This window comes from Pseudochaenichthys georgianus, chromosome 12 (assembly GCF_902827115.2).
Source record: "Pseudochaenichthys georgianus chromosome 12, fPseGeo1.2, whole genome shotgun sequence".
Classification (NCBI taxonomy): Eukaryota; Metazoa; Chordata; class Actinopteri; order Perciformes; family Channichthyidae; genus Pseudochaenichthys; species Pseudochaenichthys georgianus.
This window is the reverse complement of record NC_047514.1, coordinates 20,394,105-20,421,893: the sequence shown is the minus strand read 5'-3', so window position 1 is coordinate 20,421,893 and position 27,789 is coordinate 20,394,105. Positions and strand designations below refer to the sequence as shown.

The 27,789-nt window shown below is 39.8% G+C and overlaps 1 protein-coding gene across 2 annotated transcripts; it reads left to right on the top strand.

Annotated features, from left to right (window-relative positions):
• Positions 1 to 223: 223 nt before the first annotated feature.
• On the top strand, positions 224 to 27,474 carry pi4kaa (phosphatidylinositol 4-kinase, catalytic, alpha a). Of its 2 annotated transcripts, none has more exons than XM_034095457.2 (54): positions 224 to 409; positions 3,206 to 3,322; positions 3,424 to 3,517; positions 3,674 to 3,762; positions 4,274 to 4,346; positions 4,424 to 4,671; positions 5,125 to 5,191; positions 5,292 to 5,440; positions 5,525 to 5,590; positions 5,675 to 5,771; positions 5,884 to 6,075; positions 6,170 to 6,270; positions 6,641 to 6,770; positions 6,859 to 6,988; positions 7,075 to 7,170; positions 7,255 to 7,438; positions 7,578 to 7,678; positions 8,214 to 8,382; positions 8,909 to 8,959; positions 9,262 to 9,370; positions 9,456 to 9,592; positions 9,679 to 9,812; positions 9,919 to 10,001; positions 10,079 to 10,149; positions 10,748 to 10,872; positions 10,991 to 11,072; positions 11,155 to 11,238; positions 11,355 to 11,444; positions 11,575 to 11,694; positions 12,025 to 12,117; positions 12,277 to 12,433; positions 12,548 to 12,675; positions 12,771 to 12,929; positions 13,034 to 13,185; positions 13,384 to 13,491; positions 13,892 to 14,019; positions 14,859 to 15,014; positions 15,724 to 15,803; positions 15,906 to 16,105; positions 17,916 to 18,003; positions 18,104 to 18,271; positions 18,360 to 18,413; positions 18,522 to 18,642; positions 22,181 to 22,310; positions 22,414 to 22,484; positions 22,824 to 22,896; positions 23,001 to 23,181; positions 23,268 to 23,372; positions 23,788 to 23,913; positions 24,039 to 24,159; positions 24,272 to 24,431; positions 24,647 to 24,736; positions 25,185 to 25,268; positions 25,388 to 27,474. In XM_034095457.2, exons 1-54 carry the CDS (start codon positions 311 to 313, stop codon positions 25,437 to 25,439), a joined length of 6,273 nt encoding a protein of 2,090 aa, XP_033951348.1. In that variant the 5' UTR covers positions 224 to 310; the 3' UTR covers positions 25,440 to 27,474. The 2 variants fall into 2 exon arrangements, with proteins under 2 accessions (XP_033951348.1, XP_033951347.1); XM_034095456.2 differs by having other exon boundaries at positions 13,892 to 14,112.
• Positions 27,475 to 27,789: the final 315 nt, after the last annotated feature.

Here is a 27,789-nt window from a genome sequence, read left to right as displayed (position 1 = left end):
GTTGCAATATTACAGTGTAAAAAGACTGTTACAAATATATAAATAAAATCCCATCATTTAAAATCCTACCAAAATACAAGAACAAATACTACTCAAAAAACAATACTATATTAGCAATACTACTCTATTTTAGAATAATGTAGATTTAGTTTAATGGAACTGTATTTTTTACTGTAAAATGACCTTGCTTTGCGCTTTTTAGCACCTTGCGCTTGCCGTAGTTGTCAGTGCAGCGTTCTCCTCCTTGAATCGGACGAATGAAAGAAGATGTTTGTTTTCATGTGGCGGCGGTATTAAGGCATCTTTAAACATGGCTCTCAATGGAGGGGGAAGCAGAGGATTTTACTTCAACACCGTCTTGTCTTTGGCTCGGTCGTTGGCAGCTCACAGGCATGCCCCGCTAGAAAAGGTAACGTTATACGTGGCCCGGTAGCTAACGACAGTTTCAAGCTAATACCTGTCAAGAGTCTTTTGACATGAAAGGCCTGTTCTTAACTTCGCTTCTCTAATGGGGTTATGTGATTTTTGATTTAAAACCCACAGTTAACATGTCTATCAGTTTCCTAGTGTATGTATTACGTTGCCATTTTCTGATTTAAGACGACACAGTAGCACTTATAACTGACTTCAGAGGTGGCTAACGTCGGCTAACTGTTAGCTGTTTTGAACCTGTAGCTAATCTTCTCTTAGGTTTAAGACTTGATGTGTACGATCCTTAACAGGAAGGAAAGCTCACATTTCCAAAAGGTGTACACTTATGCCTTTGTAATGATATGTAATAGTTACTATTCATTAAGCTGTCAACACAAGTTGTATAACACAGATCTTTATAATGTTTTTATTCTTTCTGCATAACATCAATAAACTAATAATCCATTAGAAAATGACTTGAAGGACCAATTAATTACTAAATAAAAGATAGATAAAGTTAAAATGTTGGTAAGGAGGTTATTAGATCACATTTAATTGTATTGTATGTCATGCACAGAGTTAAGATACTAATATAACAAAGTGTCATTAACACAGTAATGTATAGAAACAAATACATGTGTCTTAGGATAGCGTGGTTGTACTATTTTCTAATGCCAAACAGTCAAATTACTTATCATCAAAATGATGAGATTATTCCATGTTGGAAAAAACAAGTATGAATCTAATATTCGATTGTAGGCTGAGGGTAATTTTCATTACTATTTTGAGTCTACAAACATACTGTCATTCAGTATGGTGTCCTATATTACTTATTGTAAAACCAAATCATTCAGTTGTGGTGATGTCCTTAGGTTCAAAAGCAAGAGCAGTGTCAAACACGTTTTTTTGTCTCCAAACAAAGAAGCAATCAGTGCTAAAGTATTGCTTATCGCTATAGGGTGAATCAATGTATCCATTAAACTAATTGCAGAATTTTCGCGTGACAAAGTGAAGCTGTCAATGTGTTTTCACTGAAGCAATCAATAGTAGATGAGAACAGTTCTGACCAGAGGACCACCAATCAGACAGCTGCCCTGGGGAACCACAAGTCCCACAACACTGTGTGTCACTTTCTTTTTGGTAATTTAAGTACTTTCATATTGGTCTGGGAATGTCAACATTAATGTACAATATCAACCTTTTCCTGCATTTCTATGTAAACTTCAATTAACATGAAATAAAAATAATGCTGTGATCTCTAGCGACAGCCGAGACCCCACCCAAACAGGTTCATCTGGCAATGACAAAGAGGAAGTATCACCTCTATATTACTGTCATCATTTAAAGACATAACGGAAGATGTATTATGAAGTCATGACATGCAGACTAAGGAATCACAAAAGGGAGGCAACCAACTTGAAGTCCCACCCAGAAGATGTAATCATTTCTTCTCACAACATATTTTAGATGAAGGGTTTAAAAGTAAATGAGATGTATTGCTGTGTATTGGAAGTCCTGTTGAAACTCAAGTTATTTGGAATAATAGGGCAACTATGTAACTCAGTCAGGCGGTTAGGATTTGTATTCAGGAATTATGATGAGCCTGGGAAATATTTCACAACAAAAGAGCAGACAGGAATTGGAGTGATTTGACCACACGCCCACTGAGATTTAAAATGGGGAAATGTTTTGAGCTTAAGAGGAAGTCTATCTTCTAATGAAAAAGCTGTGGTAGCAGTAATACAGTGAGCAGGCAGTTTAGTGAATTATTGTGTAAGTGGACTTTGCCTTTCTGATTTTTCTGTCTATGTAAGGTCTTTTGAAATGTGCTTGTTCTAGTGGTCTGCAGAAGCACACTTACAGGAGTAGTTTAAAGCATCCACCATTAATCAGACTTACAGTATGTTTTGCTGCAATATTAATTTAAATAGTTGATTAAAATACAATTTTAATTGCCATAAATCACTCATGGGTTTATTCTATAATATATTAGAAAAGCGTAAAAGTTAATAATTACCCATAATCTAAAGACTGCTTGTTTTTCTAGTCTAAATCCTCCCAAAAGTTTATTTAACTATCAAATATGACAATTAATTGCAGCAAATCCTTAATTTGTCTTAACTTAGTTAATATATTGACTGTTTGAGTCCAATGCTTGTGTGGAATGTAAAGTTTCTGAATGTTATAAGTGGTAAACCGCAGGGGTCCGCTTCAGCACATAGACCAGATTGCCTGAACAATACCCTTCTTTCAGTGGACGTGAGAATGCCCTTTGGTACTTAAGAACATGTTGTATTTGACTATACACTACTTTTATTAAGCACCGTTTTCCTGGCTCAGTAAAGATCTTAGCTGCTGTCAAAACACATAGCATTTTATTACTGTTTTAGGACTGAAAAACAACCGTTTTGAGATTTAGCTTTTGAGTCAAATGTAAATTCTCCACAAATGTCCCTTCACGGCGTCTCATCCTTTAACAGCATTAATGAAATATACTCTGCATTGCATACTGAATAAAACATTCAAGACCGAGAGATCCTATTCTGTATTTGAAGGTGTATAAATCCCTCTCATAGCTCCAGTCCTTTGGCATGAGGTTAATTAACGCCAGAGGCAGACTTGGCTCAGTTCCTGCTGCATATTCAGGGATCACAAATCATTATCACTAATGGCACCTAGCAGTGTGCAATTCATTAAGCTGAGATAAATGATGCACTGCCATTTTCAAAGAGTGTGTTATCCATAGCTGATGCTTACAGCTCATTTGAATAATTGTAATGTATTCCTCTCACAGGTACTGAAGCTACATTGCATGTGCCCCACAGACTACAGAGGAGTCTTCCAGCTGGATGAGAGGAGGAGAGATGCTGTCATTGCTCTGGGCATCTTTCTGGTGGAGTCAAACCTGCAGGTAAACCTAGTTCCTACTTACCTCTCTACTACTGTATTGCTATTGATCAATTGATGTTCGAGTATCTCTGTATAACTTCCTATGTAATACTTCTGTTGCAGCACAAAGATGCTATTGTCCCCTACCTTCTTGGGTTGCTTAAAGGGCTTCCTAAAGTTCAGTGGATTGAAGAGAGCTCAGAACGCAAAGGAAGGGGTAACGATACACCTCTGATTTTGCAACATTATTAAATATAAAGCACATAACGTTCACTTTAATTGTGTGTTATTCAATATACTTGAGATATGGATGACTGAATACAATTTAAGGGCGTTGTTTTTTTAAAGATTTGGTGCACTTCCTGTCTTGCAGAGACCCTTCCTGTCGCGGAGAACTTCACCTTTGGTCTGGTAACACTACTGTCAGATGTTGCCCAACGTGATGAAACCTTACGAGGACAGGTGTGTGTGTGTGTGTGTGTGTGTGTGTGTGTGTGTGTGTGTGTGTGTGTGTGTGTGTGTGTGTGTGTGTGTGTGTGTGTGTGTGTGTGTGTGTGTGTGTGTGTGTGTGTGTGTGTGTGTGTGTGTGTGTGTATTTCTTGCTTGCTGCTGGCATTGTTCATCCTGTTCATGCTGGCTGTGAAGGAGTAATTCATGGGAACATCTCCTTGCAAATCTCTGCAAAAATGTAATCTTGTACTTCTTTAAGTTAAACAACCTTGGTACTTTCTATCAGCTTTGCAGTGGATGGAGTTCAACAATTCTTCTGTGTGTAACTCTCCTTGACGGCAGCCACCAAGGATAGACTCTCTTTGGGACATAGAGAAAAACATTTTGTACCAAAAGAGCTTTCTGCTGAGCCTAATATTGGCTTTGTCAAAAAAAGGGATTTCAATATTGACATCGAAAACTTTAAATGTTGATATGCATGGTTGAGGCAGAGTATATGATATCTTTGTATCATCTTTGACAGATCCTGGAGGCGATCATGGACATCATGCAGATCCTGCAAGATATCTGCAAGAATCCAGAAGTCCACGATAAAGGTACCACACATCCTGCCTTCTTTGTATTCTACTTATCATTTCTAATGTTCTAACCTCCATGACTCTGTTCTGTACAGAATACCTGTGCAGGTACACTGTGCCCACCCTGCTGGGTGTTGCTCGAGCTTTTGGCCGCTACAGCAACACTGACGAGCCGTTACTGTCCAAGCTGTTCCCCCGACCGGTTGCTCCTCTCCCGGCTACGGCGGATGAAAGTGATGCACCGCACCGGCGCTCCTTCAATGACTTCCGCTCCATCATGCCGAGCTCTTTGCTGTCGGTGTGTCAGGGAGACACTCTGAGGCACAAAGGCTCCAGTCAGCAGGTAGAAATCATTTGGAAACAGTAAAGGAACAAACTTAACCGAACCCCTAAAAAGCTATATGTTTTCCAATTATAGTGTCAGAATATACCAACATTGATGATGACGATAATATGAATTTAATGAATGAATATATGAATTTTCATATAATGATACAAATACACATATGACAATACCCTTGTGGCAGATGTTAGGCTGTTGGATGGTTTTGTTTATTGGTTCATCTGAATGCCTATTCACTATCCGTTAGTGTATTTGAAATGTTTTGAAAATCAAGACTTTCTCTTCCTCCTTCTAATTAAATGTATATGCAATTTTTATATGCAAATAAATTAACAAAACATACAATAAACAACGTTAAAAATAAATATGGCTAAAAGGATAAAATATCTGATATTGCCACATACCATTTTTTCCCCCTACTTTGATTACATACTGTTTTTTGTGTGTTTTCAGGCCAGTCCAGAGAGAGCCTGTCTGACCCCCATCTCCCCCTCTGACCCCTCTGCACAGTACTTTGAAGGTCAGTACCTGAGCAGAAGCGTTTGAGGCCGTTGGGCTTTCAGGAACCATCAGTGACTCTCTGAGGAAGCTGCTTTAAACACTTCTGCTTCCCTCTTCAGGTTCATACCTCCCTGATGGCAGCGCAGTGGACCCTGACTACTACTTCTCCACCATCAGCTCCAGCTTCTCCGTCTCGCCTCTTTTCACTGGAAGCAGCTCCGGAGACTTTCATGTCCCTCTGGATATGCTCAAACAGACCCTTCACATGGTTAGCAGCAGAAAATATGCAATTGATTCAAATAAAATTCAGACCCAAGTATTAATTTCATTAACTTGTCTCTCTCTATAATAGGTTGAACATTTTGTCTCTGAGAAATTTTTAAAAACACTGGATGACGCCTTGGCAGAAGTTATAGAGGTATGATTCTTAAATCACTTGTACTTGTGTACTTTTTCTTGATACATTTGGTTCATTAATACATTTCTGCTCATTTCTTGGCAGTTGAATCCTGGCTTTCATCTGTACTACAAAACCTTCAGTGATCCTCTGTATGTAGCCATTTTCAAAATGCTAAGAGACACGCTTTACAATTTAAAAGGTAAAGAATCCAGTTTTTTCCCTCCTTTCTTCAAACGTTTTGAACATTTAGCGACATATTTCTCGTTTAAATGGGTCCATAGGCAATCATGTTTTATGTGTTGTGTTCCCAGACCTACAGACAGACTATGTGAAGGAGGTTCATGACTTTGTGCTGGAGCAGTTCAGCAGCAGCCAGTCGGAGCTGCAGAGGATCCTGCATGATGTTGAGTACCTCCAGAGTGAACTGAGCCCTCTCAAACTGCGCTGCCAGGCCAACGCTGCCTGTGTGGACCTCATGGTGTGGGCAGTGACTGAAGAGCAAGGTCAAATATCTCCTTTTCAGACCGCATGTAACTGTCAAAGAAGTCATTTCAGCCATTTTCATCTGTTTTCTGTCTATATATTTCATATCAATAGGAGCTGAGAACCTTTGCACCAAACTATCAGAGAAGCTGCAGTCCAAGACGTCGAGTAAAGTCATCATCGCTCACATGCCACTCCTCATCTGCTGCTTACAGGTAACAATGAACTGCTTGTTAAACAAAAAGGTTTCTGTCATTCTAATCTAGTCTTGGTTATTACACATCCTGTATCCATGGATCACACATTGCATGATATATCACCAGATCGTTTTTTTTTTTACACAGTTGCTCAGTTAGCTACACAACGTTTTTTAACATACGGCAGTAATTGGGTGTAAATGTAAAGAAACAAGTCATCTACTTGTTAGCCGTTTTAAATATTGGGTAAAACTAAGCTTTAAAAGTTCAAACTTCCAAAATGTTGCTGCAACCTTCTCCAGGTATATTGTTTTTTTCAAAGCTTGGATGCAGTGCAACCATAGTTGTTCATTCGTTCACACATTGACACAAATGTCTGTGTCTTCAGGGCCTGGGTCGTCTGTGTGAGCGCTTTCCGGTGGTGGCCCACTCTGTCACCATGTCCCTGAGAGACTTCTTGGTGGTACCCTCTCCTGTCCTGGTGAAGCTGTACAAATACCACACCCAGTGCGCTCCAGGTAACACAATACACTCACAGCTCCATCAATCACTTGCAGTTTTATCCCCATTGCAACGTTTACTCACCAAATCCTAACATCTTTGTAGGGACTGGTGAGATAAAGATCCATGTGACCAACGAACATTCCCAGTCAACCCTCAGTACAAATTCAAGCAAGAAGAGCCAGCCCTCCATGTACGAGCAGCTACGGGATATCTCCATCGATAACATCTGCAGGTGAATTCACTCACACACACTTTTACAGCATACACACACACACTGGTATCCACACGGATGTTGCCTATCTCTCTCTATGTCCTCAGGTGCCTGAAAGCCGGACTCACTATGGATAATGTCATCGTAGAAGCTTTTCTCGCCAGTCTGTCTAACCGTCTCTACATCTATCAGGAGAATGATAAGTAAGTCATATCATACTGACTTTGAAGAGGATGAAAAGCCTTCCTTTGAGAGTGCATTTACAGATGTTCCCCTCCCTTCCTCAGGGATGCTCACCTGATCCCAGACCACACCATCAGGGCTCTGGGTCACATCGCTGTGGCTTTACGGGACACCCCCAGAGTAATGGAGCCCATCCTCCAGATCCTGCAGCAGAAGTTCTGTCAGCCTCCCTCACAGCTCGACGTCCTCATCGTAGACCAGCTAGGCTGCATGGTCATCACTGGCAATGTAAGGAGTTATTTCTTTATTAATTATTTTAAAACAGACCTTACCCTGAAGATAAAACATCGATATAGCTAACAGCTGATTCTATACCTTTTAACGTTAAATGTTTCTAACCTCATAACGGAATTTTTTTTCATCTTAGCAATACATCTACCAGGAAGTGTGGAATCTGTTCCAGCAGATCAGTGTGAAAGCCAGCTCCATGGTTTACTCTAACAAAGACTACAAGGACCATGGATACAGGTGACCTCAAATCTTAACTGACACAATTGTTATCCTTCTGATTACATAAGCAAGTGATGCACAAGTGGAGCATATTGTAATCCTCATAGTTGAGTATTAATCACATTTGTTGAGATTCTTGTTGCCGTGTGCACACCGTAAAGTAGCTGCTGCAGCAGAGGCAACTGTTTTTCAATATTTTACTTCTGGGGAAAGCAGCACTGTTTCATTAGAGAGAAAGAAACTCAGTAAAAAAAGTCAGAAAATAATTAAAAAAACACTAGTGGAACTAAAGTTATTGACAAAACGTTAATCTGCAAATTATTCGAAAATGTATTGTTTTCTAGCAAAATCAGCAAACATTGTCTACTTTTTTTTCAATTTTGATGATTTGACACTTATAGATATATCTATATTCTAACCATTACTAAAATGTGGTTTGTATAAAGTAGGGGAATGTAAAGTGGGAGAATATTCTCATCCTTATACAGTCGAGCATTATTCACAGTTTGTCATGAAAGTCTAGTAAATGTCATGTTCCTTTTCTTGTTTGCAGACACTGTTCCTTGGCTGTGATAAACGCTCTGGGTAACATAGCAGCGAACCTGCAGGCGGAGCAGATGGTCGACGAGCTTCTTGTCAACCTACTGGAGCTCTTTGTCCAACTGGGCTTAGAGGGGAAGAGAGCCAGCGAGAGAGCGCCAGACAAAGGCCCGGCTCTGAAGGTAGAGCACACACACATCTACACACACTGCAGCAATGAGACTGCAGTGTTGGCTCAGGGCGGTAATAGTCCAGGAGAAAAGATGATCTTAACATAACCTTTGCAGCCGGTCGAGAGCATGTAAACATTTATTCCAGCTAGAACATTACCAAACATACATTTCCAAAATTAAATGTTCGGTTTATAAGGGTTTAATGAGCCAGCCATTAACATCAGCATCTGGTTCGTCTCCAGCTGTGGACCTTTTGTTGCATGCCATTTCCTGTCATGCCTCTGCCGTCAATTATCAATAAAGTGATCAACTGAACAAGAATATAAACAATGATTTAACTGCCATGATAACGAGGCAATTACATCGTCTCATCTTTATATATGAATAGTGACATTTATTATAAAGACAGAGATTGCAGGGACAGAAGTAGGATTGCATGCCCTTTGAGGCTTGTGTAAAGTATGCATGATTTTGTTGTAGAAAGTACTTTTCTTTGAATCATACTGACACTTAGATTCCTTCCTTTTCTCTTTAGGCATCAAGCAGTGCTGGAAACCTTGGTGTCTTGGTTCCAGTTATTGCAGTGGTAAGTGTTCTGGATAAAATGTCCAAAATGTTCAGCTTTAATCACACTGTTTTATTAAGCATGTTAAATATTCCCTTTTTTAAGTTGAATTGGATCATTCCCCCTTTGCTGCATGTAGTCCCCCCTCAACCTATTTCCACTTAATCTTTTACTATCAATTAAGGCAAAAAGCCCCAAAAAAGTCAACTTGTTCCACTTTTTTTGTAACTTATATAATACCCTACCAGCAATGCCCTTCAGCTTTGAATATACTGTACCTTAACAACCACTCAGATCCATTCTCTCTCTTCCTCTGCTGTTAGCTGACTAAGAGGTTGCAACCAATTAAGGAAGCAAAGCCGCGCCTGCAGAAGCTCTTCAGGGACTTCTGGCTCTACTCTGTTGTCATGGGATTTGCTGTTGAGGGCTCAGGTACAATAAAATACATTATATACATTAATAATAATCTACTATATCTTACTTCAGCATCACGTGTTGCTTCTGTTGAAATCTTCAGGTCTGTGGCCGGAGGAATGGTATGAGGGAGTTTGTGAGATTGCAACCAAATCACCGCTGCTCACTTTTCCAAGTGGGGAACCTTTACGCTCAGAGCTGCAGTACAACTCTGCACTGAAGAATGACACTGTCACTCCGGTATGAGAGCACAATCATGCACAGATATGCTCACACATCATATCACACAAGGGCTCATACGTTTGTGGTTGGTTGTTGTTTTTCAGGCGGAACTGAATGATCTGCGGAGCACCATCATCAACCTGTTGGACCCTCCTCCTGAGGTTTCTGCTCTCATCAACAAGCTGGACTTTGCCATGTCCACATATTTACTGTCTGTGTACAGATTGGAATACATGAGGTATGCCAACATGTCTATAATATGTAGGGTTATGTGCTTCACGGTGTTCGGGGATTATTCTAGTATGCAGTATATTATTTCTATAAGTGATGTTTTCTCTTTTTAGGATGCTGCGTGCTCTGGACTCTGAACGCTTTCAGGTCATGTTTCGATACTTTGAAGACCGAGCAATACAGAAGGATAAATCTGGTAGGCAAAAAACCAAACATAAACCGGTGCTTTTACATGCTTATTATAATCATTAACTTTTAAAATATTCCTTCCAGGCATGATGCAGTGTGTCATTGCTGTGAGCGACAAGGTTTTTGAGGTCTTCCTGCATATGATGGCTGAAAAAGTAAGGGAGATGTTTTTTCAATGAAACGAAACTTGTATCCTGTGAGGAATGTGTTTTTATTACACATTGGAGGATTAGAATTTTTTTTTATCTTTAGTCATGAAACAGTCAAATTGCATTTGTACTTGTCACTTAAGGATTTCTAAGATTATATGGTTTGTTCCATTGGCATTAAAAAAAACGCTGCTGCTCATATAAGGCATTTTAAGCGCTGCCTGCGTAGAGGCACTAATATAGGAGGGCTGAATGAAAATGAATTCAAGTTGCTGCAGCTGCACCTGATTTATTGTGGCTTTAAAATAAACTGTATATAAGGTTTTAACGTCTGGGAAAGCAGATTTTTTTTAATGAGAGAGAAAGAAAACAGTAAAAAAAAGTCTTAACAGTTTAGAAGGTAAAAAAAAAAGAAGCTTGTAAATCTTAACTAAGGAGTTAATTGACAGAACATTTATCTATTTATCTAGAGCTTGTTTGAAAATGTTGGATTTTCTAGCAAAAATGTGCTTATTATTAAGACTTATGCCATTTCTAGAACAAATAAAGAATTAATTAATGAGAAAATAGCCAAACTTATCTAATATTTATGCTATGTTTTCAGCCAAAAACCAAAGCCCACGAGGAGGAGCTGGAACGACATGCTCAGTTCCTCTTGGTCAACTTCAACCACATCCACAAGAGGATCCGCAGAGTGGCTGACAAATATCTGTCCGGCCTGGCTGAAACGTGAGAGTGACATATATATATATATATATATATATATATATATATATATATATTAGTGCCTATATATCCAGAATACTGTTTAATATACATTAGTGTCAACACTATTTTCTCTCCTCAGTTTCCCCCACTTGCTGTGGAGTGGCCGTGTGCTGAGAACCATGTTAGACATCCTGCAGACGCTTTCCCTTTCACTCAGTGCAGTAAGGGATGTTAAAAGTGGATTATTCAACAGTCATCAATCAGTCACTCTCTATACTTAAGGGTGTTTGTGCTGCATTTCAGGACATTCACAAGGACCAACCTTATTACGACATCCCAGACACTCCACACAGAATCACCGTCCCAGACACATACGAAGCCAGAGAGGTAATTACACTTTATTCTTGATTTCCACTTATAAAGAACTCAGCATTTACTTATGTTCTACATCTCTATGTGCAATTTGCTAAAATTATCTAATGCTTTTGTATCTTAAATTGTAGAGCATAGTGAAGGATTTTGCTGCTCGTTGTGGAGAGATCCTTAAAGAGGCGATGAAGTGGGCGCCATCTGTGACCAAATCCCACCTCCAGGTAACATTTATTTCTGAAAAAAGTACTCCTATAATACTAGAAATCTCTACATGTAGAGCCTCATATTAAATAAAGTTCACATTGCGGCCCAAAACATTCTTTCACCTTTGTACTTTTTTGTTTTTTTCAGGAGTATCTGAACAAACATCAGAACTGGGTGTCGGGTCTGTCCCAGCACACGGGCCTGGCCATGGCCACAGAGAGCATCCTGCACTTTGCTGGTTACAACAGACAGAGCAGCACACTGGGGGTAAGTCATAAAACTTACTTGTACTTATACTTGTTAATGCTGCAAATTGATCATTTATTTCAGAAATGAAAATGGCTCAAGAATGGAGCCTTGTGGGACACCATTAACAATAGTTGCTTAATTCACTGTTTATTCACGAATGGGAGCTTGTAGTTATTATATGTGTACCTGACTTAACTCAAAATAAAGTGAAATAGATCCAGAAGACTTAGAGCAAGAGAACAATGTATTTGAGAAATAAATGTGTCACTTAAATGTGATTGCAAGTTAACCTTCTTTTTACATTATAAATTACAATTGATATGCTTATTTCTTATGCTTGACCTGTAGACCACTCAGCTGACTGAGAGACCAGCCTGTGTGAAGAAGGACTACTCTAACTTCATGGCCTCCCTCAACCTCAGGAACAGATACGCTGGAGAGGTAAAACCAACAAATCATACAATTTCTCATAACTAACTGCTCCGCTTTCTGTGTCTTAAAACCACCAAATTATATTATCTTATTTGATCAAACACTTTTAAATGTCGCTTCACATGCTCACTTCTTCTCTATCTTCTTTTCTTTCTCTTTTGTCTCTAGGTATCTGGTATGATCAACTTCTCCGAGGCAGTTCGAGGACAATCTGATCTGAGCCAGATGATGATCAAGCAGATGGGAGAGGCTTTAGAATCTGCACAACCTAAAGCCTTCACTGAGTCCATGTTCAAACTGGCTGCTTTGCTCATTAGCTCCAAAGGTTTAACTTTTTCACTTAGATTAATATGTTTTATTTGAAATGCACAGCTTTGTTCTTCTTTGAAATGCTCTCGACTTGTTGTCTGACTTCTACTTTCTCCTGATTTTTCTTAAGAATGCGATCCTCAGCTCCTGCACCACCTCTGCTGGTCTCCTCTCAAGATGTTCACATCACACGGCATGGAAACAGCTATCGCCTGCTGGGAGTGGCTGTTGGCAGCTCGTGTTGGAGTGGAAGTACCGGTACATATCTTTTTTTCTCTAAATCATTTTTGTGTCCTTTGGGACAGTGCATTTCTATAGTGCTTTTATACAGTAAAAATCACTTTTCTACACAGTTTATGCGGGAGATGGCAGGAGCGTGGCAGATGACGGTGGAGCTTAAGATGGGCTTGTTCTCCGACGCTCAGGTAGAGGCTGATCCTCTGGCTGCTTCAGAGGAGAGTCAGCCTATCCCCTGCCCTCCAGACGTTAACCCTCACCAAATATGGATCGAGGTCAGACAAAAGCAATTCCACTTTGGTTACTATAACATGCTTTTATAAATGACCTTCCCCACTACTTATTGTCTCTCATGCCTACCTTTTTTATTCTTCTCCAGTTTCTAGTCCAGAGGTTTGAGATTGCAAAGTATTCCAGCGCAGATCAGGTCGAGATCTTTGGCAGTCTGCTACAACGTTCCCTGTCTCTCAATGTCGGTGGGGCGAAGAGTAGCCTCAACCGCCACGTAGCTGCCATTGGGCCTCGTTTCAGGTACATTAACACAAAAAGCTAAAAGATAATGTCCGGTATGTTTTCTGATCCCTTTACTTTACCTACCTGTCATTTGAGATCTGTTGATTCTTCAAGGGTCTTCAAAGCAAGCTTGTTTTTTTAAGAAAATGTGCTAATTGCTTGGAAAGTGTAGAATTTTGTGTTGCAGATTTGTTTATATATGTCTTTGTACTTCAGGCTGCTGACTCTGGGACTGGCTCTGCTCCACTCTGATGTCCTCACAAATTCAACTGTAAGAAATGTGCTCCGAGAAAAGATCTATTCTACAGCCTTTGATTACTTCAGGTACCTACACACTCAAAATCTATGGTGCAACAAACATTTTCATGCAATACATGTGTAATGGCTTTTTCAATTACAATAATATATTCTATAAAACCTAAAAAGAATAGTACACGTACCACAGTAGCTTGAGAAGATTTCTTTATAGTTCCAAAAACAGTCCAAATCCCAAAAGAATCAATTATAGAAAGAAGAATGTTTTTTCCTAACATGCTAAACTAAGATGGTGAATGTTGTTTTACCTGCTAAACAATGACATGTAAGCATTTTGATTGTGTGTATGTTAGCATGATGACATTAGCCAATAACTAAAAGCACTGATTTGCCTAAGTAGAGCCTCAAAAAGAATTGAATTGCAAATCAAAATCCCACTCAATAAACTATTGGTGATCTAACTCTCCAGCGCCCCTCCGAAGTTTCCAACCCAAGGTGACAAGCATCTCCGCGAGGACATCTGCATCATAATCCGTTTCTACGCCAGCATCCTGTCTGACAAGAAGTACCTGGCAGCATGCCACTTGGTCCCACCTGGTGAGCTTGGTACTACCCCGGCCCCGAGCACGCTCTCTGCCGGGATATTTGGATCGCTTATCGTGTCCAGCACTTCTCCGATTTCCCTCTTAAGTAAGCCTAAAGCGGTGCAGCTCGGACTGCACTGCAGCAGTGGCATGCTTATGGCGCGTGATAAATTTGACGCCGTTTGTCCTCACAAAGCTGCTGATAGATCCTGGTATCTATCGGTTTATATTACCAACCTAGCTGTTTCAGTTTTTAACATTTTTTTCCTCAGTGTTGGTTTTACACTTCTTTTTTCAGTGCCTTTTTTAAATTTGTATTTACAATATTTCCTGAATAATAAGCAGCTGTGAGGAAAAGCTCAAATTTGTCAACTGCGTTAAGATGCATGATTATTCATCATCTCAGCCCCATCCGTCTGCCCCAATCCTCGATTTGATCAACTTCCAAATAATTAATTACAAGCTATAAAAATGCTTTTTTCTTCCAACCCAGAAAATCCTCTCCTCTTCATTACCGACGACCCAGAGATAAGACATGGTCTCATTCTCATACACATTGTAGCGCTTCAGGTAGACGGGTCCTCTAACCGCTGATCCTGGGTCAGAGTAATTTGCTGCCAGCCCCCCTGCACATTAACAAGACAAAAAAATATCTGACCCAGTATCAGTGGTTTAAAGGAAGCTCTACCGACATGCTTTCAAACGCATGGCCATCACAACAGCAGAGGACTAACTGATAACTCATCTCGCTCATCTCTCATATTATGATCGTTTTTCACTGTTGAGAATTACTAAATTAGTCTACGTGTGCTTGTGTCTGGACCAAACTAAATCTGTTTGTGTGTAAAACAGATAACCAGGACCCGTCCCTGAACAGTCTGTCGGTGATGAACGCAGCCGACCTCCGGAGCAGCATGGACTCCAGTGCTCGCTCCCAGCAGAGCAGTCAGGGCTGGATCAACACCTACCCGCTGTCCAGTGGCATGTCCACCGCATCCAAGAAATCAGGTACTGCTTAGGATCAGCATGGGAACAATATGTTTAAAGAGAAAGAGATACCAAAAATGAGTTACAAACTCCCGTCCTGGTGTTTCCAATTTTCTTACCTCAGTTCTGCTGTTTTTTAAACAGTCTTATTTGTCTGTTTGAGGTTATGCCTGTATGGATTTATATGTAAGATCTCATAGTATCAGATGTGTTATCTTAACCTGTAGTGTTACAAATATGTGGAGACTCTTAATATGAACTAAATAAATAAGATGAAGTTGGTCATTTAACTCTCAAAACTGGGAGCATGCAATATGCTGGATATGCAATTGTTCAGTCACTTTCAGGTGGTAACACTTAAACATAAATACTGTATGATTTCAACTATAAAGCTTAACAAGCTTTTTGAGAGGTTTCTGCATTAACGATGGAAACTGTAAAATAGACTGGTTATCTTAACTGTATAGTACCAAATATAACAATACATACAATTAATTGGAAAAATACTGCAACTGTTTTTATTTATTTAATTATTTATTTTGACCCAAAAGTAAACAAAGGGATGAACAACATTGACTGATATATTGACATAATAAAAGATAATTGAACCTTTAGACCTCCGATAGGAACAGAGTCCGGATTAAGACTAAAGACATTTCCCCATTCCATGAGAACACAAATACAGACAACTTAAACCCACATTATGGTCTAACTGTTCTCTGTTCCCTAGGCGCGTCTAAGAAGAGTAACAGAGGGACGCAGCTTCACAAATACTACATGAAACGCAGGACTCTGTTGCTGGCCCTGCTGGTGAGGGGGAAAAAATAAATGTCATTCATTGTTTTTAACTCGTCTTCTCATTATCACCCACTCTTCATGCTCTCTTTCTCGTTCCCCTTTCTGTGTTTCCAGGCCAGTGAGATCGAACGTTTGACCACGTGGTACAACCCCCTCTCCGCTCAGGAGCTGGCCATCGCAACGGAGCAATCTGTGGAGACCAGCATCGCCAACTGGAGGTCCAAATACATCAGTCTGACGGAGAAACAGTGGAAGGACAACGTGAACTTGGCCTGGGGCATCGCACCTTACCTGGCCATGCAGCTACCAACAAGGTTCTCACTCTCCCTCTGTTTGTTATAAGGGGACCCATCGCTAACACTCAGAGCTAACCTGTACTGGAGAGAGTATGTGTAAAGAAGCAGGAAATTAAAAAAGGAACTCACCTTGTGGTAAACCGGGAAGAGAAAAAGCATTTGAGCTCCATACTGTTTCAGAAATAATCCTTGATGTGGTTTGGAACATGATAGGCGTTTCATCACGGCAGCATTGAGCTGTATCTCCGGTATAATTCTGAGCAGGCATTAGCTCCCGCTCCTCTTTTCTTTCTTTCAAGGTAAGGACCCCGAACAGGGCTGGAATAGAGGGATGTCTCAAATGCATGATCTGTTTGGTATTTTGAGCAAAACACATCAGACATGTTTTTTATATATTTTTATATATCTGAGACCCATAATATATGCCTAAAGATAGCATAGTAGGAGAGCTTTAATATAGTTCATTTACCAAAACAGAATGAAATAATTCTTAATGTGAAACTTTTTAACACGATAAAGAAAATCTCTTCCTCCCCTTTTAAAACTAAATTTTATAGATTTATTTGTTTCTTCAATACATTTAGGAGTTTTGCAGCTGCAGCCTTACTTAAAATACGTTTAGTAGCTTAAAGTGGATAATGTTCACTAAACCTTTTTAGGGAATACAGTATATTCTGATAAAATATAAAATCTTTAAATCAAGCTTTTTTTTAATGGTTTTGCCACTATAATTTAATTTGGATGTCATTTTGAATGAACTGTTCTTATGTGTGTACCTCATTGGAATAACGGTTGCACTTCAACGCTTTTCTTAGTCACTTGTGACCGCATCGGCTTCTGTTCAGAAACAGTTAAAGGTCCCATGTCATGGCCATTTCTACTGATCATAATTCCATTGTTGAGGTCTACTAAAATAGATTTATATGGTGCAATTTTCCAAACTCAAATCGGTTTCTCATACAGCATCTCTGTATAGTATGTGTATTCACCAGGTATTCACTCTCTGTCCTAAACGGCTTGTTGGAGCTCCTGCCCCCCCTCCCTGTGAGCCCAGTGTGCTCTGATTGGTCGAGAAGCTGACAGGCTCGTTGTTGCTCGCACAGACACACACACTGCTGCGGGCTGCTGCAGGAGCAGACAGGCTTGGCGATACAGCGAGAACAAGCGAAACTCATCCTGATCACACACAAACACTCACAGCCGAAGTAAAAACAAAAGTGTGGCTTGATATTGAGTAAGAAAAAGGTTTATAACGCTGTGAGCATTGGTCTGCGGAGAGCATTTCTCCGTGATTCCAACGTTGTCCGAAAAACGTTTACCCATTTAAACAGTCGAGGTAGATACCTTGTTTGTTTTAAACATCATAAATACACAAACCACAATGAATACTTACAGGTTGTGTACCCGAGTCTCCCGCTGGTCCAAACAAAGTAGGAACAGCATCGTTCTTCAGTGCCCTAGGCTGTACATGTCCGGCATGAATCGCTGAAAGGTTTGTGAAGCTTTGTTTCGTGAAAGACTGGCAGAGGATGCGGCCATAGCTCTGGGCGTGGCTACTGGGTATCCCTACGTAGCGATACCCAGGAAGAAAATGAGAAATCTCCAACGAGGCGTTTTGGGGAGGTATTTTCTGTGTTAGGGTACTTTGAGGGTTTTTGACTCTGCAGACCGTTTACATGCATAAAAACCTTCATAACACACAAGGGGACGGGTAATAACCGGAAAAGCATGACATGGGACATTTACATCGTTTTTTTTAATACAACCACTGAAAAAAGGTCAATCTCCTACCTCATCCAGATGATTTACTTGTTTGCTTGGTTCCCAGGTTTAAGAATGACGCTATTGTTGCTGAAGTGACCCGGCTGGTGAGACTGGACCCCGGAGCCGTCAGTGATGTCCCTGAGGCTGTCAAGGTAACAGCACGTAGTCCAGTATAGCTCAGATGCTAAGCTTCTAAAATGGTGTCTTTTATGTTTTCATTTATTATTTTCGTTCACTATCCTTACCTCCTAGTTCCTGGTGACGTGGCACACTATCGATGCAGACTCTCCTGAGCTGAGCCACATCCTGTGTTGGGCTCCAACAGACCCGCCCACTGGTCTGTCGTACTTCAGCAGCATGTACCCTCCTCATCCTCTCACCGCTCAGTACGGGGTGAAGGTGCTGCGCTCCTTTCCTCCAGTAAGTCACACACTAGTGGATTCCTGCTGTAGAGACATACAACTTGAGGGTATTCACAGATATAACATTTGTTTATTTCTCTTTTTAGGATGCCATCTTGTTCTACATCCCTCAGATTGTTCAGGCTCTCCGTTATGACAAGGTAAACATGATCTGCTATAGCTAAAATGGTTAGCCGACTGAAATGAATCAACAACCGTTATACTTCATGAAGCAGTAGTAATACACTCTGATGCTCTGTCCTGCTCAGATGGGCTATGTGAGAGAGTACATCCTGTGGGCGGCCCAAAAGTCTCAACTTCTCGCCCATCAGTTCATCTGGAACATGAAGACCAACATCTTCATGGACGAGGAGGCGCACCAGAAAGACCGTGAGTAGAGAGTTCAAATCACAAAGACCTGTAATGCTTCGAGTGTGATTTACAGCAGCACTGACAATAGTGAGATTTCAGAGTGCCAGATTTAAGTGCAGAACTAAGGTTGAATACCAGAAATGTAGATCTTAGTATTTCTTGTAAATTTTCAGTTACTTCAAGCTATTTAAAAAATATATATATATTGGGCACCTCATGTCTGTTTGTTCTGAAAAAAACCTTATTAACTCTGACCTTTATTACAGTAATTTAACGTGATACCCTTTTAGTTGTGGTGATTTCATCCAGTATATACTTTACACACTAAAATGGCAGTGTTGCAGGCAGGGACGTGCACAGGTACGGGCTAATGTTGCCAGGGCAACGGCCCGTTTGGCCTTTTTGGCTGACCTGCCCCTCTGGAGAGAGCTGCGCTGGCAGCTCTGGGAGGGAAAAAAACATTTTGACTGTTTGCGCTCATCCTAATTTTCGGGCTTGATGTAACAACATTCATAATTAAGTCAAGGTAACACCCTTTTCACCCCGGTTACACTTTTCATTTGCCCTGTACGATGGGCGCTGTAAGTGATGAAAGTGGGGGGTGTTGGCATATCAGGCGTCCGCAGCTCACAGCCAAAGTGGGTGTGGGATCGAGCGAGAGAGATCAATGCAATGTATGTAAACAAATATTTCCAAGGCACTCTTTTATAATTATTGGGGTAAACAGGTTTGAAATCATTTCAATGTATACTATAGGACAGAAAACCAAAAATATCGTTTAAAACTTGAGAGATACAAAGATATGCATATATAAACGTTAACTAGGTAAAATAAGATATGAATGAACAACAAAAATAAAATAAGTTGCATTTATTGGCTATGGTAGGTTATTGGTTATGTTCACATACTTATTTGATTATTAAAATGTAAACCAATCTTTTTCATATGGGTGTTTAGAGTTGTACCCCCTAGGTCAGGTCTCTAGTAATGTGTGCTCAAAGTGCACCCGATTGAAGCAATTTACTTCCTGGGGGGGCATACCCCCGGTCTCCCCTAGAGGATGTGACGTCCACACCCCAATTCAAACATGTTCATACAACACCGAATACATTTGAAGCGTTTTTGATGTATATTACCAACATGTCAATACGTTTCTTTTTTTGTAGTATATTGGTCTTTTGTAGAGATTTTTCATTTATTCTTTATATATTCTATTGTGTATTCCTTGGGTACTTTTATCTTTTCTATTGTACGATTGAAGTAAATGTGGGAAGCGTTTAACAACAGCCATTTACTTCAAAGATTGTTCTCAATGTTATTCTTATATTTGTTAATCCTGGAAGAATGCCAGAAAAAAAGACATTCTCTTCTAGAATAAAATAAAAACATGACATTAGTAATTGTGAAAACAAATTAAATAAGTTGTTAGGTTAAGTCAGGGCCGGTTTTTGGCATAGGCGACATAGGTGGTCGCCTAGGGCGCCAGATCTGCGGGGGGGGGGGGGGGGGGGCGCTGCGCTGGCAGCTCTGGGAGGGAAAAAAACATTTTGACTGTTTGCGCTCATCCTAATTTTCGGCCTTGATGTAACAGCATTCATAATTAAGTCAAGGTAACACCCTTTTCACCCCGGGTTACACTTTTCATTTGCCCTGTACGATGGGCGCTGTAAGTGATGAAAGTGGGGGGTGTTGGCTTATCAGGCGTCCGCAGCTCACAGCCAAAGTGGGTGTGGGATCGAGCGAGAGAGATAAATGCAATTTATGTGAACAAATATTTCCAAGGCACTCTTTTATAATTATTGGGGTAAACAGGTTTGAAATAATTTCAATGTATACTACAGGACAGTAAACCAAAAATATTGTTTAAAACTTGAGAGATACAAAAATATGCATAAATAAATGTTAACTACTGTAGGTAAAATAAGATATGAATGAACAACAAAAATAAAATAAGTTGCATTTATTTGCTATTGGTTATGTTCACATACTTATTTGATTATTAAAATGTAAACCAATCTTTTTCATATGGGTGTTTTACGGCCCGTCCACACAGCAGCGTGCGTTGAAAGCTTTGAATGGGGTGACGTCACTTTGCTGGCGTGGCTCGCTGCAAAAGTTGAGCAATGTTAAAGTTTTGAAGCCGCGGCAGAAGCGTCAGCCAATCGAATCATATGCCAGTACAAGCTCTAGCCAATCAAACCGCTGCTTGTATGTCAGGGGCGGGAGATTCATGTGATTGGTTGTTGGTCGAGTTTCAGACACGCCCGCCTTGTTCTTCTTCAACCTTCCTAAATTCTCCCACACCACGCCGCTCCTCCGCTCCCTTCACTCCCTCCACTGGCTTCCGGTAACTGCTAGAATCCACTTCAAGACAATGGTACTTGCGTACCATGCTGCGAATGGATCTGGCCCTTCCTACATCCAGGACATGGTTAAACCGTACACCCCAGCACGTGCACTTCGCTTTGCATCAACAAAACGGCTCGCTGCACCCTCGCTGCAAAGGGGACCCAAGTTCCCATCAGCAAAAACACGTGGGTTTGCTCCCCATTGACATCAGGACAGCAGATAGCTTGCACACCTTCCGGCGCAGACTGAAAACTCATCTCTTTCGACTCCACTTCGAGCGATAGAACTATTAACAAAGTATTAACAAAGCACTTATATACTAATAAAGGACTGGCTTACCTAAAGCCAGTTGAGTAGCACTTGAAATGTTTTTGCTCTATGAAACCTGATGTACTTATATGATTCTGTTTTCTTCAAGTTTGTATTTTGTTGTTCGAACGCACTTATTGTAAGTCGCTTTGGATAAAAGCGTCAGCTAAATGCAATGTAATGTAATGTCTTTAATAGTTACTAACATTAGATATTTTAATGAGATTTGGACCGCAAAACAAAACATGTCCCTGATTTTCATTTTTGAAATTAAGTCACCGAATGCAAGTAGTCACCTTAGCTTATTTTGTTATGAGATGTGAATTACTGTTCAATTTAGTTGATGTAATAATCATTTGGTTTCTTTTACATTAAAAAAAGGTCTTATGTTTTTTTCCGGGCGGAGGCCCTTTTTCCAGTTTAGAGCAATAGCCCCCCCAAATGTCTGTGCACGTCCCTGGTTGCAGGCCTTCATTTCTTTACTCAGACTTCACTTCATTATACATCAATAAAGAGTGATAGTCATGTTATTGAGATCTAAAATGTCAATATGTCCTAATTCCATGTCTGTTAATCTTTAAAGGTCCCATTAAGGCGTTTAGGACAGAGTGAATACACATATACTATACAGAGATGCTATGAGAAACCAATGTGATTTTGGAACATTTAACAATTTAAATCTATTCTAGTAGACCTCAACAATGGAATTATGATCAGTAGAAATGGCCATGTCATGGGACCTTTAATATACACTCTGAACTATAAATGTTTTACCTTCCAACAATTTATTTTTATTTTTATGTGTAATAACCAAAACCCATTATCAGGCATAATTAAATCCAAATAAGGTGAAATGTAGGTGTAATGTCATTAATTCCCGCCTCATTAACATGTGCAGCTGACATCGGGGAGCTGTTGGAGCAGATGGTGGAGGAGATCACAGGTTCGCTGTCGGGTCCGGCCAAAGACTTCTACCAAAGAGAGTTCGACTTCTTCAACAAGATCACCAACGTATCTGCCATCCTCAAGTAAATTCATCACCATTACTCTACAAATCATTACTCTACAAATCATTAGCAAACAACGGGATGTTTTGGTGTATATTTAACTTGAAATCCTTTTTTCCCCCAGGCCTGTTCCTAAGGGAGAGGAGAGGAAACGGGCCTGCCTCAAAGCTCTGTCCGATATCAAAGTCCAGCCAGGTAACATACTCCTCCTCAGTCTGTCTGGATGGATCAGTAAACATTGCTAACAGAAGTTGTTTTAAGTGGTCATTTTTACAATATTTAATGCTCACAGTCTTGTAGTGTAATAATTCATAGATATTTAAAAATAGAAAGAAAAACAAATGTAAACAAACTAAGACCTCAGCAAATTCTTTCAAGTGTCTCCAAATTAGGTAAATGTATGTTTGTATATCTTCATATAAATCAGCTTGTACTCATTTCTCAACTATATCAAATATATTTTCTCTTTACATGTTTTCATTGTGGTACTGTCTCTGTGTTGTGTTGTTTTTATTTTGTATGCATGTTTTCTAGGCTGTTACCTACCAAGTAACCCTGAAGCCATAGTGCTGGACATCGACTACAAGTCAGGAACACCCATGCAGAGGTAAAGGAGATTTAGCATCTTTAACCTCAGCTGAAATCGGCATGATACTTTATCAGGACCTATATTGTTGTTATCTCATGGGAATATATTCTCTATCGCCACAGTGCTGCCAAGGCGCCCTATCTGGCCAAGTTCAAGGTGAAGCGCTGTGGAGTGAGTGAGCTGGAGAAGGAGGGTCTCCGCTGCCCCACAGACTCTACAGAGGAAGGAGAGGAGAATCCAGACGGATCACGCAGGATCTGCTGGCAGGCGGCCATCTTTAAAGTGGGAGACGACTGCAGACAGGTAGCCCGCTGAGCTTATTCCCTGGGATATTTCAATAAAGGAAACTTTGACTTTTGTGTAACCCTGCTGCGTTCCTCTGTCTCCAGGATATGCTCGCTCTGCAGATCATTGGGCTTTTTAAGAATATTTTCCAGCTGGTGGGCCTGGATCTGTTTGTTTTCCCCTACAGAGTTGTGGCCACTGCACCAGGGGTAAGACTTCATGTTCAATCTCTTTTCTGTATTTCCTATTACATTTTTTTGCAGTCTGTAACTTATTTTTGTAGCTTTTCTTTTTCATTTTGATGACGTAAACATGACCGCACTGCTACACACAGTTTAAGACCAATCTGGCTAATCACAAAATGTGAAAATACTCAAAATGTCCTAATCATTCTTGCATAGTAAAAGTACTGTAAGTTAAAATTGACAGCATTTTGATAATAAATGGATGTCGGCAGTTAAAAGATATATGGCTTAAACTAGATGTTAAAAAAGCCGTCCGGTCATTGCAACCCCATATCTCAACAATTATACTGTTACACATATTATAATTGGAAGGAAGGATGGCTAAAACGTTGTAACTGTAGATATGTACTTGTTTATTCACTGAACTCTTTTCCCTCAGTGTGGTGTGATCGAGTGCATCCCAGACTGCAAGTCCAGAGACCAGCTGGGCAGACAGACTGACTTCGGGATGTACGACTACTTCCGCAACCAGTACGGAGATGAGTCCACCCTCGCTTTCCAGAAGGTGCAAAGAGTTGAACCTTTCAAAGTCACGCTTTTACTCGCTGTTAATGAACGACTGTCAGCCCTGTCTAATCATATCAAGTCTTAAGTATTAAGACAAAAAACGTCTCTCTTCTCTTTCCACAGGCTCGGTATAACTTCATCCGCAGCATGGCCGCCTACAGCCTGCTGCTGTTCCTGCTGCAGATCAAAGACAGACACAACGGCAACATCATGCTGGACAGCAAGGGCCACCTCATCCACATAGGTATAGTGTTTAGATATTTAGACATGGAGGTCTGGACTAAGTTGTTGTGGGGGTTACATCCTTTTCAGATTCTTCCAAACACGATGTGTTCATGTCTTCCTTGTTTTTTTAGACTTTGGCTTCATGTTTGAGAGCTCTCCTGGAGGTAACCTGGGCTGGGAGCCCGACATCAAGCTGACCGACGAGATGGTGATGATCATGGGAGGAAAGATGGAGGCCACGCCGTTCAAATGGTTCATGGAGATGTGTGTCAGAGGATACCTGGCTGTACGGTAAGGAAAGAAAAGTGTGGACTCGGTTTGTAGATTGTTTGTCCTCCATATGCTTTGTTATGGGACAAAAGAGCTGTATTTCTTTTACGTTAAAGAAGGGAAATCCCTAAAACAGTGTTTTACTAATAAGATAACTTTGATATTGTTGTTCAACATGATACTTTGTTTACATTTCAATATATCTGATGTTATGTGTGTCTTCTCTGAACATAAAGACCCTACATGGATGCAGTGGTTTCCCTAGTGACTCTCATGCTGGACACTGGACTGCCATGTTTCAGAGGACAGACCATCAAATTACTCAAGTGAGTCCAACAGTATGATGTCGGGAAATGTGTGTAAAATAGGGGGTATACTTGGTGACTTATATACTTATGAACGTTGCACACATCACTTTATTAAATGGACCTAATTGTGCAAATTCCACTTCTTTCCTATTTTACATTACATTTGTGTGCAGTAAATAGTGAGAAAGCGGAGGGATAATACTGCAGTTATAAATAATTGTTACTGCACTGTATATGTGCAGCGTTAACCATTTATCTCAATGGGATTGGGACCAACAAGATACAGAGAATCAAAGGTGTTACAATAGAACAAAACTTATTTTTTGCTGAAACCTTGGTTTTCATCTTTCATTTTTTTATTTTGACCCTCGCACATGCCAGAATTATGTTTACGGCGTGTTTTGCTGCCCCTTAGTGGTCAGAAAATCAATGAACATTAATGTGTATTTTATTTTATTATAATCAGGGGACGGTTTAACCCTCAAATGAGTGAGAAAGAAGCGGCAGCCTTCATCATTAAAGTCATCCAAAGCTGTTTCCTCAGCAGCAGGTAAGAAAAAGACTCAAATGTTATCAACATTATGCAACACACCAACAAAACAAGACATTAAACTGGCCGTTTTATTTGAAACATGACTTACATATTTCCATTGTCTTTTCTTTTATCAGGAGCAAAACGTACGACATGCTGCAGTACTACCAGAACCAAATTCCTTACTGAAAGACTTCTGCCGGACCTCCTGTACGTCCGATACAAACGTCTCTACACAAGCAATGCAAACCTTCTTTGGGTTGATTTTAAAAAGGCCGTGCGATGCATTTTCCACTCCGAGACAACAATATGGCACTTTGATCCTAAAGCTCTGATTTTATTCAGCAAACTGTAAGTTGTCGGATTTTATATTGTACTTCTGTGTTTTAAAGTACGTCTTCATTCAACTTGAGACTAAAGAACAATGAACAACTTTTACCAAAACAGGTATTTAAACCACCCTTTAAGTATTTTCTTCTTGATGCTGTTTGTTTCTAACACTAACTGTCACACTGGAGGAAGAAGATGGCCGCTAAGGGAGCCATATTTATCGTTTTTGTCAAAGCAGCGTTAATCATCATTGTGATCAATTGTTACTATGCTGTTATCCACTTTTATGCACTTTATAAATCCCAGTATTTCATCGGCTTCTCCTGTCTATGATCACAAGCTTAAATAGAGACTATAAATTAGAGACAAAGCAATCAACTGATTCTGTAATCACATTATTTTTGATTTAGTAGAATACTAAAGCTGGTAGACAGATCCAGAATTACTCGTTTTTAGGAATATAATTGGTATTTAGAGAATGAAATGTAATTATGCTGTAGTACGTACTGTAGAATATTTACTATAGATCAAATCAACATCGCAGCTAGCTTTCTGTGATTTATGTGGAACTTGTAGAGTTATATGTGAAGAACTTATTAATCAGATGATTATAATAGCTGTGCTGCTTTGAAGACAACCCTCAAAGCCAGTCTTGTCTCACATCAACATGTTAGCTTTTGCTTTGTTTAAGTTATGCAGAGATTGTTTATTTTCCACTACATGAATCTGATGACTGACGACCTGCAGTTTGAGGAACCTGTACGGCTTTGGTGCAAGGTTCTGCTTTTTGTTTCCACAGTGTTTTTTAAACTGGCTTGTTATGGGTATACCCCTTAAAAAATACATTTCAAATGCTCTGTTTCTAAGCAGCGCTAAAATGAAGGACAAGTGTAGAGAACAGAAGAGGAAAGCAGACCCTGTGACAATGGCTTCATGTTAAGTTCCTGTTGTGGAAAAGGACATGAGGATAGAGTAAAGCCGCAACAGTACATTTGTCAATCAAATTAAAAGGAAATGTCTACTATTTTCAAAATCTATTAATTGTCATTTGTCCTATAGAAAAGTCAGAAAATGCTGTTTCCAGCTTCTCAAATATGAAGCCGGTCCCTTTTTTTCTCAGTTTTATCTCATATTAAACTGAATATCTGGAAAAACTGAGAAACTGGGACGAAAAACGAATTTCTGACATTTTATAGACCAAACAATTAATTGATGGATCTTATATATTCGCCAGATTAGCTAGCTGACGGCAGACCAGGAACCCACTGACTGCTAATCACATTTTCCTAACATGTAACTCTGTTTGGAAACATTCCTTTGTGTATCTGAGTTATATTGAATAACTTGGGTTGGGAGTTTTGTTGGATGATCTTGCTTTTACCGCTGCAGACGATGATTATACCTTAAAAGCCATTTCTCCTATACCTAAGGTAGAAACACAACTGTAGTAATACTTGACGAAAACCCTAACCTTATGCAATATATTGATGTATATTCATGCTGTACTTGTGTGTTATATGCTCAACAAATGAACTCGCTATAATTCCTTCCATCGTGAGAAGTGTTTCTCTGTCTGTCTTAGTGTCGTTGCAGAATCGACGTAAACGCAAGTACTTGTTTAATGGCTTGTAAAAGAGTTAAAGAGGCTGCTGTGATAAACTCTTTATGAAGCCATTTCAATGTAGTGGATTTTTTTCTTGAGTTGCTGTATTTTAAATCAGTTAGTCATCCCGTATCTCAATCAGATATGTAATATATAAATGTGTGTGCATTTTTTTGTTTGTATTTGCTCAGTTTGTGGCGACATCATTGATGGTTCAGATTAATCAACTCTGTTGTTCTGATATGTGAAAATGTCTTCTTTCCAGATTAAATGTGTAAACATTTCAAATCACTGATGTGTGTTACTCCTTTGTTCTCTGCCTTGATGGCATGAGCTCAAAATAACTTCCACAGCGGATTAGAGGGGTTTTTAAGAAGTTGGGTTCATTTTTCAACCCATAAAGGAACTAAATGCTAAATATATAAATAAAATGTTTTTTGTTTTAAGGCAATCTGGTATGTATGCGGCTACCACGGGATTCTTATCACGTTTCAATCACATTTCCTTGTATCTTAGATAATTAAAAGGTTTGAAAATTAAAATGAGTGTATTCATATATCACAAACGTTACATTTGTCCCTCACATCGGACACTAGAAAAACTCCC

Bases quoted from the DNA above. Each gene is read 5' to 3' on its own strand.
- pi4kaa (XM_034095456.2), top strand. From the start codon at position 311: ATGGCTCTCAATGGAGGGGGAAGCAGAGGATTTTACTTCAACACCGTC. The intron at 4,672-5,124 runs GTAGAAATCATT...GTGTGTTTTCAG, and splicing joins ACAAAGGCTCCAGTCAGCAG to GCCAGTCCAGAGAGAGCCTG. The intron at 22,897-23,000 runs GTAAAGGAGATT...CTATCGCCACAG, and splicing joins TCAGGAACACCCATGCAGAG to TGCTGCCAAGGCGCCCTATC.